Raw genomic sequence first — 10,561 nt, 5'->3', positions numbered from 1 at the left:
CTCTGAACCCTGTGTGTGAATCTCTTTGCAGTGTATGAGATGCAGTTTCCACCCTCAGTCAAACTAAGACTATACTTTCAGGGATCATTTCTATAGTTTCTGACTTGAGAAATGTGTTTCTAAAGTGTCTGGTCTCGCTAACCACGATGATGAGTTGTGATATTTCCTTCTGAACATGAAGCTGACAGAGAATAATGATTCAGGTCATATGTTCTCTGTCATTGATGATTGTTCTTTGCTTCTCTGTGGAGCATTGATGAAGGGAATATGATCAGAGTGGCAGCAACAAATATGTTAAAGTTAGTGCAAGTACTTCTATAAAGCGAGTTTCTTTCTAAATTAACTGTAAAGGGTTATTATCACTTACTCCAATAGCTGTTTACCTGTTGGTCAAAGTTTAGTAAGTACACTAAATACATGATTGAGAAGTGGTTTGGCAGAGATTTAATCAACAATTTTAATAGTCAGTTAATCAATTAATTAGTTATCCAGTAGATTATTGGCCAGTGCTGCATAATGCTGCCTTTATTGCAGACAATAATCAGGCAGAAATGTCTGAAAATCACATTGAAGTGTAGGCTACATTTGAGTCTTCTTAAAAACAAGGTTTTCTCATTAGTCAATCACTTTGTTTATCTGATCACCTCTGGAGGACGTAATGTCTAGTAATGATTAAAAACAGACCAATTAAAAAAAATGAAACTAAATTCTAATGTTACAGTATTGTAAATGTCTTTTTGGACATGTACACATATGTTTGTTTTTCCAATCAGTGAGAAAAATTAGTCTTTTCAATCTCACCATAGTAATCTAAGATTTCGTCACCTGTCATCTGAAGCATGTAGTGATGAGCTTCTGTACCTCTGAACCCTGAGTGAGAATCACTTTGCAGTGTATGAGATGCAGTTTCCACCCTCAGTCAAACTAAGACTATACTTTCAGGGATCATTTCTATAGTTTCTGACTTGAGAAATGTGTTTCTAAAGTGTCTGGTCTCGCTAACCACGATGATGAGTTGTGATATTTCCTTCTGAGCATGAAGTTGACAGAGAATAATGATTCAGGTCATATGTTCTTTGTCATTGATGATTGTTCTTTGCTTCTCTGTGGAGCATTGATGAAGGGAGTATGATCAGAGTGGTAGCAACATAAATTTCAAATCTTAAACAATTATCTGAACAGAACTGCTTCTGTTTAGTGTCAAATTCAATGTGATCTGGCAGTTTTGATTGAGTTTTCAAATATTTGTTTAAAGTTAACCAAAGTTTAGTAGGGATAGTAAATACTTAATCAATTAGTGGATTGACAAAGACCTTTTTACAATTTTAATTGAATCATTGGTTAATTGTTTAATACTTGAGTTGATCAGCGGCCAAACATTGCATAATGCTGCCTTCATTGTATAACACAATCAGGCTGAAACAGAATTCTTGCAGTCAGACAGTGTCTGAAAATCACATTGAAGTGTAGGCTACATTTTAATCCTCACAAAAACATTCTCATGAGTCAAGCATTTTGTTGCTAATATTACCACCTTTGGAGGACTTGATCTTTGGTAATGATTTTAAAGAACAGGCCAGATGAAAGACTTGATCTTTGGTAATGATTTTAAAGAACAGGCCAGATGAAAGGCATGAAAAGAAAAATCAAGTATACAGTATAATGAATGTTTATTGGGACTTGAACACATCTTTTCATTTTTCTAGTCAGTGAGAGAAATATGTCATTTCTCTTGTCAGTATTTGAACCATCAACTTTTCTTACTTTGATACATGCTATTCTTGTTTTTTCTTTGTTATCAGTCAGTACTGATTTTCTCTTCTGTCTGTGTGCTGTCAGAGTCATGCAAGGACTGGCTGCTGTGATACAACAACTAGAGGAGCCTATTAATGACAGGGAGGAACCCTCAGTGATAGTAAGTTTGCAGTGAATGAGATGCAGTTTTCAGCCTCAGTCAAACTAAGACTATACTTTCAGGGATCATTTCTATAGTTTCTGACTTGAGAAATGTGTTTCTAAAGTGTCTGGTCTCGCTAACCACGATGATGAGTTGTGATATTTCCTTCTGAGCATGAAGTTGACAGAGAATAATGATTCAGGTCATATGTTCTTTGTCATTGATGATTGTTCTTTGCTTCTCTGTGGAGCATTGATGAAGGGAGTATGATCAGAGTGGTAGCAACATAAATTTCAAATCTTAAACAATTATCTGAACAGAACTGCTTCTGTTTAGTGTCAAATTCAATGTGATCTGGCAGTTTTGATTGAGTTTTCAAATATTTGTTTAAAGTTAACCAAAGTTTAGTAGGGATAGTAAATACTTAATCAATTAGTGGATTGACAAAGACCTTTTTACAATTTTAATTGAATCATTGGTTAATTGTTTAATACTTGAGTTGATCAGTGGCCAAACATTGCATAATGCTGCCTTCATTGTATAACATAATCAGGCTGAAACATAATTCTTGCAGTCAGACAGTGTCTGAAAATCACATTGAAGTGTAGGCTACATTTTAGTCCTCACAAAAACATTCTCATGAGTCAAGCATTTTGTTGCTAATATTACCACCTTTGGAGGACTTGATCTTTGGTAATGATTTTAAAGAACAGGCCAGATGAAAGAATGAAAAGAAAAATCAAGTATACAGTATAATGAATATTTATTGGGACTCGAACTCACCTTTTCATTTTTCTAGTCAGTGAGAGAAATATGTCATTTCTCTTGTCAGTATTTGAACCATCAACTTTTCTTACTTTGATACATGCTACTCTTGTTTTTTCTTTGTTATCAGTCAGTACTGATTTTCTCTTCTGTCTGTGTGCTGTCAGAGTCATGCAAGGACTGGCTGCTGTGATACAACAACTAGAGGAGCCTATTAATGACAGGGAGGAACCCTCAGTGATAGTAAGTTTGCAGTGAATGAGATGCAGTTTTCACCCTCAGTCAATCTAAGACTATACTTTCAGGGATCATTTCTATAGTTTCTGACTTGAGAAATGTGTTTCTAAAGTGTCTGGTCTCGCTAACCATGATGATGAGTTGTGATATTCCCTTCTGAGCATGAAGCTGACAGAGAATAATGATTCAGATCATATGTTCTCTGTCAGTCAGTACGTTTACATGGACAGTTTAATTCCACTTTTAATCGGAATGAAAGGCCATTCTGATTAAAAGTGGTCATGTAAATGGTGATTCCGATTGAAAATTAAATCCGATTAAAGGGGGTGGTTTATTCCGTTTGTCATTCCGAATGAAAGAATTTTGTGTGCATGCATGGCCGTAACTAGCTATGAGGTACCCGAGGTAAATACCTCGGTTACTATTTACTGGGATTTTTTATAAAAATATACATTTTACAAAAAAATATGAAAATCTAATTCATAGAAAGATCACAAATTATATTAACCGCTACAGCCGACAATCAGGAGTTGTGTTTCTAAAAAAAAAAAAAAAAAAAGGAGTTGTGTTTCTGCATATGAGGTCTCGTAACCTTTAGCCTTACACATCACGCCGCAGCGCGTCACGTGTACCGGCACTGACTGGACATGTTTTGGGATGAAGAGATTCTCCGCGTGTGCTGAGACCTAAATGAGAGGTAAGGAACGAACTACGAACATAGGCTACTCGCTAGTTCGCGCATCTGTCATGATAATAGTTTTGTTGAATCAAAAAGAAAACACTATTTTGCAGCAGCTGTATGTACTTGCCCAAGACAAATTTCAACTCGGGGGACAATAAAGTGTATCTCATCTCATCGTCATCTCACTGGCTAACGTTAGCTAGTGTAATGTAACGAGAAGGAGATGTGTTGCACTGCGTGAGACAAATGGTGGTCACACCAGATACTGACTGGTTTTCTGATTCCCACAGACCCCCCGATAAAGCAAAAGTGCACATTTCAGGGTGGCTTTTTATTGTGGCCAGCCTATGCGATATTCATGCTGTCTAATCAGCATCGTGATATGCCACACCTGTGAGGTGTTATGAATTATCTCTGTAAGGGATAATGTATAGTTCGGAGGTTGTTATGGAGAAATAAACCCCGACAGGATGTATGGAACCCCGACGCGAAGCCGAGGGGTTCCAAAAGGTCAATAATGGCCTATATATCTATATCTGAGAGTGCCAAAAGTAAGAAAAAATAAAGAATCCAGTCAACAACATTATGTGATTGTGTATTTGTGTAATTGCACAGTTTAAAACACTATTTATTTTACTTTTTATTNCTTCCCTGCCCCAAACCTTGCGCAGACCTGAATAAAGGCGATTAAACTGATCTCCCATGTAAACCCTCATTCGGAATGAATATTTCCCATGTAAACTACCTGGAAAAACTTTAATTCCGAATGATTTCATTCAGATTTATTTCATTCCAAATGAGAAGCCATCATGTAACCGAAGCCATTGATGATTGTTCTTTGCTTCTCTGTGGAGCATTGATGAAGGGAATATGATCAGAGTGGTAGCAGCACACATGTTTAAGTTAATACAAGTATTTTAATAAAGCATTTTTTTTTTTTGTTCAAGTAGACATTCATAATACTGTAAAATTAAATTTTTATTTTATTTTATTTCTTTCAGTTGGTCTGTTTCAGTACACTTTTATCACTGGACCTCAAGTCCTCCAGAGGTTATCATACAAACAAAGTGTTTGACTCACGAGAAAACTTTGTGTTCAAGAAGACTCATATGTACATTTCATTGTGTTTTTCGGACACTGTCTCACTGTAATAATTGTGTTTCTGCCCGATCGTTGTTTAAAGATAAAATCATTAGTGATGTTACGCTCGAGTCAGTTCGCTCAACACAGTGTCTATCTTTTGAAGCGGAAGTGTTCCGAGACAGTGTTTTGATCTCTGATTCGGCACGTCCACAATCACATGACTACTGTGAGCGAGGCCTCGTTACGTATCACCGCGTGTTGCGTTGCTTCGCGGGAAATTTGAAGGGGTTGGGCATTTCAATATGTCAAGGCTTTTAAAGGGGTCTGATTCACTGCTCAAACTGTGGGTTTTTTGAGAGGAGGAGTTCAACGCTATTGCTATATTTGTTATTTGGAAAGAAGCTAAGGAGAGTATTATTGTAGTTGGAATTAGGTTTAGATAGATTTAGTTACATTTCATACACTAAATAATACACATAGATAGCCTACATACACAGATTCATACATAAACAACAAACATTCATTCATAGAAACACGCTAGACATATAGTAGAATAGGCTTATTAGATAGTTACATTAGAGAGTTGTTTGAGTGGTTGAAAGAGTGTGTTGTGAGTTGTGAGAGTGCAAAGTGTGTTTGTGAGAGTGCGTGGTGTGTTTGTGAGGAGTGAGGTGAAGTAGTAAGGGAGGGATATGGCAGAGCATCCGGTGCCTAAAAGATCGCGCTCTTATGCATGGGAGCACTTTGACCTGATCAACCCCAAGAGGGTCAAGTGTCTTGTCTGTGCTCAGGAGCTGACGATCAGCAACAACACATCATCCATGCTGCGACACCTGCGCAGCAAACACTCAGAAACGACACCCAAAACAGCTGCTGCTGCTACTGCTGTTTCTGGGGGTGCAGAGACCAGACAAGGTAATTCTTATAGATTAAAACACATTAACAGTATTATATTCAACCGAAATTAATACTTTTTGAAATAATAATGTTTGTATACTTTCATGGTAAGGTCGACAAGCTGAATTGGACAAGGCACTAGTTGACATGGTTGTGCTTGACACTCAACCATTTAAAGTGGTGGAGGACAAAGGCTTCAGGGCCCTCGTACAGAAGCTGGACCCAACCTACATCCTGCCCACTTGCCAGGCCTTACAAGCTATGATGGAGTAAAGGTATGAAGAGGCTAAAGACAAGGCAAAGCAGGAACTGGAGAAAGCACAGTCTGTAAGCTTAACTGCAGACATGTGGACCTCCATGAACATGGATGCCTATCTTGGGGTCACCTGCCACTTTATCAATCACAAAATGGAGCTAGAGAGTGTTTTGCTTGGTGTGGGACATTTCACACAGTCCCACACAGCAGCAAATTTGAGGGATGCCATGGAGCTGCAGATAAATCAGTGGGGCTTGAGAGAGAACGTGCACTGTTTAATCACAGACAGTGCATCCAATATGATCCTTTGTGCCAAACTATTGGCTGTCAGAAATGTGCCATGTTTAGCCCACAGTTTCAATCTTATTGTGAAGAAGGCACTGGATCAAACTCCTCCACTGGCTGACATCAGAACAAGAGGCCAAAAAATTGATGCTTTTTTTTTTAGGACAAGCACTAAAGCAAAGAAGAAACTCACAGAGATGCAAAATCAGCTGCAGAAGCCTGTTCACAAACTGGTTCAAGAAGTAGAAACCAGATGGAACTCCACATACTTGATGTTACAAAGACTGTATGAACAACGAGAACCAGTTGGTGCGGCAGTGGCATCCCTTACCACAGACATTCCTCCCCTCACATTTGTAGACTATGAGACAGTCAATGACTGCTTAGATGTTCTTGCACCCTTCCATCTGGCCTCCAAAAAGAGATGTCAGCTGCAAAGCACGTTTCTGCCTCAAAAGTCATTCCACTCATCAGAATGGTACAGCACAAACTGGCTGTAAAGGCATCAGCCATTAAAAACCAAACAGCACTCCATCTGATAAAACAACTGCAGTATGAGCTGGTGAAACGATGCACAGTTGAAAATGTCAGAGTTCTGGCCTTAGCCACCATCTTGGACCCAAGATTTATGACATTAGCCTTTGGCCATGAAACCCATGCACAGGAGGCCATGTCAAAACTGACTGCAGAATGCGCTGGAGCCATGAGGGTTGAGAGGGGAATGCCGTGGACGTCGCAGGTAGTGTACCATTTATTATTCCATATTATTGTGTTTTCCATACCTCTGTAGTAACACGTATTAAAATGTTATCAACTCCATCAGTCAGCTGCCAACAAGAACATGGGCCTTCAGCAGAAGACAACTTGTGGGATCTTTTAGACAGCAGAGTTAGTTTGTATTATGGCCTGTTATTACTGTAAGCACCATTTTCTTATTATGAAAGATGGCTAATTTCCCTTTTCTTTTTGTTTAGGAAGAACACAACAATCTCAAAGTGCAACAGCAGATGCTACAGTTGAGGTTCAGAGGTATCTGTCTGAGCCCTACCTCTCCAGAGGAGAAGACCTGCTCACTTACTGGGCATCACGTGAAAGTATCTACCCAAACCTCTTCAAGATGGCCCAAAAGTATCTCCACATGCCAGCAATATAAGTGCCATGTGAGCGGGTCTTCTCCAAAGCTGGAGAGGTAGTCAGCCACAAAAATAGCAGACTGAAACCTTGCACTGTTGAAATGCTTCTCTTTTTGAATAAAAATCTTTAAACACTCCCTGGTTTACTAGTACACCCCGTTTATATTACCACAATGGTAAAGTTGCAGAAGCACTAGCATTAATTTCTACATCACATAATACTTGTATATTATACAATGTAGCACAAGCACATTCCTTTCCCCTGCTCCCTCTATACACACCATATGTATGTATATTTATATTTATATTTTCATACACATACATATATTTTTCACACACAAACACATAAATATACATTTATACATACATACATACATACATACATACATATACTGTTTTTAAAACATTTATTAAATACAAGTACAAAGCAGTATGTGTCGAGCAGTCCTGAGGCTTTTTCAGGTCTTCCACTTAGATGCAGTTCTGACGCACAGCCAGCAGATGTCACTCTTCCGACTGTATGAAATGCTTCGAAGCAGTGTGTCATTCTTGAAGCAATTGTGTCAAAGTGGTTCACTGCTTCATGAAGCTTCAATTTCACCATCACTAAGAATCATGCCATTTTGGCCATGGACCAACTTGATGAATAACTAAATGCTTAAATGACTATTAAAATTGGTGATTACTTCTCGCAGAGAAGTTCTCTGTCAAACCACAAATCAATTATTTAGTGTCTTAACCAAACTCTGGCAAACACGTAAACAACTATTTGAATAAAGAATCATAACTCTTTAAAGTCTACACAGAAAGGAAAATGTGCCATTACAATGTTTGCTTTAACTTTAACATTTGTGTTGTTGGTACTCTGATCCCTTCACCAATGCTCCACAGAGAAACAAAGTAGTGTCCGCAGCAAACCTTTGCAACTCCTAAAACATCTTAAATGCTATGAAAAGATAATCTAATGCGAAGTGGTCCATAAAGAAAACTGTGCTCATTTTTAAACTTGCTTTGCTACCACTCTGATCATACTCCCTTCATCAATGCTCCACAGAGAAGCAAAGAACAATCATCAATGACAGAGAACATATGACCTGAATCATTATTCTCTGGCAGCTTCATGCTCAGAAGGGAATATCACAACTCATCATCATGGTTAGCGAGACCAGACACTTTAGAAACACATTTCTCAAGTCAGAAACTATAGAAATGATCCCTGAAAGTATAGTCTTAGATTGACTGAGGCTGAAAACTGCATCTCATTCACTGCAAACTTGCTATCACTGAGGGTTCTTCCCTGTCATTAATAGGCTCCTCTAGTTGTTTCTAAAGTGTCTGGTCTCGCTAACCATGATGATGGGATATGATATTCCCTTCTGAGCATGAAGCTGACAGAGAATAATGATTCAGGTCATATGTTCTCTGTCACTGATGATTGTTCTTTGCTTCCCTGTAGAGCATTGATGAAGGGAATATGATCAGTGGGGACAACACAAATGTCAAAGCTTAAACAATTATCTCAATAGAACTGCTTCTTTTTAGTGTCAAATTCAAAGCAGATTGTCAGTTTTGATTGAGTTTTCAAATATTTGTTTAAAGTTAACCAAAGTTTAGTAGGGATAGTAAATACTTAATCAATTAGTGGACTGACAAAGATCATTTAACAATTTTAATTGAATCATTGGTTAATTATTTAATACCAGAGTTGATCAGTGGCCAAACATTGCATAATGCTGCCTTCATTGTATAACATAATCAGGCTGAAACAGAATTCTTACAGTCAGACAGTGTCTGAAAATCACATTGAAGTGTACATTTTAGTCATGTTATAATCAAGGTTTTGTCATGAGTCAAACACTTTGTTAATGTGATCACCTCTGGAGGACTTAATGTCGAGAAATAAAAAGTTTAGAAAGACAGACCAACTGGAAGAAATTGAATTAAAATCAAATTGTACAGTATTATAAATGTCTATTTGGACATGAACACGTCTTTTCTTTTTCCAATCAGTGAGAAAAATTAGTCTTCTATTTCACATATTGGTCTTGGATTTTCTCACCTGTCATCTGAAGCATGTAGTGATGAGCTTCTGTACCTCTGAACCCTGAGTGAGAATCACTTTGCAGTGANAGCTAAACAACTTTCTTAATGGATCACTTAACTTAAAGACATCATTTATACAGCATTAAAGATGTTGTGTAAGGAGTTGTAAAGGTTTGTTGAGGACACTACTAGATAATTCATTTGTTAGTAGTGTGACTGAAACATATTAAACAATTAGTAAATTGTTAGGGTAATTTATCAAGGAGATCATAAGCCAAAAATTACATAATGCTGCCTTTATTGTAGACAGTAATCAGGCTGAAACAGAATTTTTACAGTCAGACAGTGCAAAGCAAACTAAGACTATACTTTCAAAGGTCATTGTTACAGTTTTGGACTTGACAGATGTGTTTGTAAGCTGTGATTTAAGGAATGATACAAATCATTGTTGGAGTGGTGGCCAAGGTTTCTTGAAGGTGTGTGAAATGTATTGTATTTACCACAATACTGATTTATTATAGTTCTTTCTGAGCTGAGACAGAGAGTGAGTAATAATTTTGTTTGTAACAAATCTTCACTGTCACTGATGAATGTGTTTTGCTTTATTTTGGCAGTATGAGGATGGGAATATGATCACAGTGTTTGCAGAAATCTGTCATTGGTAAATATTTTAGTGTGATGCTTGTATCTTTGAAGAAACAGATAACTATCATAATAGTATAGTTAACGTGCAAGTTGCAATGTTGACATGCATTGAATTATATAGAAACATGAGGCTATATCTCACTGTGAAATTTGCAGTATAGTTTTCACAAAAAAACTGTTTTGATGCTGCTCAGTTCAAAGAAATGAACGGAACCTTTATTGTAGAAAAAAAGTAGGCTGAAAAATATTTATTGAGACAAATAGAAACTGAAACTCTAATCTACATATTGTGATTCTTAAAAAGCAAAGCAGATTTTCTCACCTGTCATCTGAATCATGTAATGATGAGCTTCTGTACCTCTGAACCCTGAGTGACAATCACTTTGCAGTGAATGAGATGCAGTTTTCAGCCTCAATCAAGCTAAGACTATACTTTCAGGGATCATTTCTATAGTTTCTGATTTGAGAAATGTGTTTCTAAAGCGTGTGGTCTCGCTAACCACGATGATGAGTTGTGATATTCCCTTCTGAGCATGAAGCTGACAGAGAATAATGATTCAGGTCATATGTTCTCTGTCATTGATGATTGTTCTTTGCTTCTCTGTGGAGCATTGATGAAGGGAATATGATCAGAGTGG

The 10,561-nt window shown here is 37.6% G+C and overlaps 1 protein-coding gene, 1 long non-coding RNA gene, 5 other non-coding genes and 2 pseudogenes across 8 annotated transcripts in view; 8 read left to right on the top strand and 1 right to left on the bottom strand.

Annotated features, from left to right (window-relative positions):
• The window catches only part of LOC126389617 (uncharacterized), a 26,824-nt gene that overhangs the window by 13,656 nt on the left and 2,607 nt on the right, over positions 1 to 10,561 (top strand). For both annotated transcript variants that reach the window (XR_007569880.1, XR_007569879.1), the window contains exons 3-4: positions 1,840 to 1,915; positions 2,830 to 2,905. This is a non-coding gene — a long non-coding RNA (uncharacterized LOC126389617). The remainder of the gene's footprint in view (positions 1 to 1,839; positions 1,916 to 2,829; positions 2,906 to 10,561) is intronic.
• Positions 66 to 281, top strand: LOC126391072 (small nucleolar RNA U3). Its single transcript, XR_007570019.1, has one exon. It is a non-coding gene; the product is annotated as a small nucleolar RNA U3 (small nucleolar RNA).
• LOC126391068 (small nucleolar RNA U3) lies at positions 927 to 1,142 on the top strand. Its single transcript, XR_007570016.1, has one exon. It is a non-coding gene; the product is annotated as a small nucleolar RNA U3 (small nucleolar RNA).
• On the top strand, positions 1,962 to 2,177 carry LOC126391067 (small nucleolar RNA U3). Its single transcript, XR_007570015.1, has one exon. It is a non-coding gene; the product is annotated as a small nucleolar RNA U3 (small nucleolar RNA).
• LOC126391084 (uncharacterized) lies at positions 2,952 to 3,179 on the top strand (annotated as a pseudogene).
• LOC126389616 (zinc finger BED domain-containing protein 4-like) lies at positions 5,326 to 5,919 on the top strand. Its single transcript, XM_050043302.1, has 2 exons — positions 5,326 to 5,579; positions 5,674 to 5,919. The coding sequence occupies exons 1-2, from the start codon at positions 5,357 to 5,359 to the stop codon at positions 5,832 to 5,834; spliced, it is 384 nt and encodes a 127-aa protein (XP_049899259.1). The 5' UTR covers positions 5,326 to 5,356; the 3' UTR covers positions 5,835 to 5,919.
• On the bottom strand, positions 8,252 to 8,467 carry LOC126391077 (small nucleolar RNA U3). Its single transcript, XR_007570024.1, has one exon. It is a non-coding gene; the product is annotated as a small nucleolar RNA U3 (small nucleolar RNA).
• LOC126391083 (uncharacterized) lies at positions 8,521 to 8,723 on the top strand (annotated as a pseudogene).
• LOC126391070 (small nucleolar RNA U3) lies at positions 10,347 to 10,561 on the top strand. Its single transcript, XR_007570017.1, has one exon. It is a non-coding gene; the product is annotated as a small nucleolar RNA U3 (small nucleolar RNA).

This window comes from Epinephelus moara, chromosome 5 (genome assembly GCF_006386435.1).
Source record: "Epinephelus moara isolate mb chromosome 5, YSFRI_EMoa_1.0, whole genome shotgun sequence".
NCBI classification, from domain to species: domain Eukaryota; kingdom Metazoa; phylum Chordata; class Actinopteri; order Perciformes; family Serranidae; genus Epinephelus; species Epinephelus moara.
The sequence above is the reverse complement of the archived record's forward strand: the minus strand, read 5'-3'. Positions and strand labels throughout refer to the sequence as shown.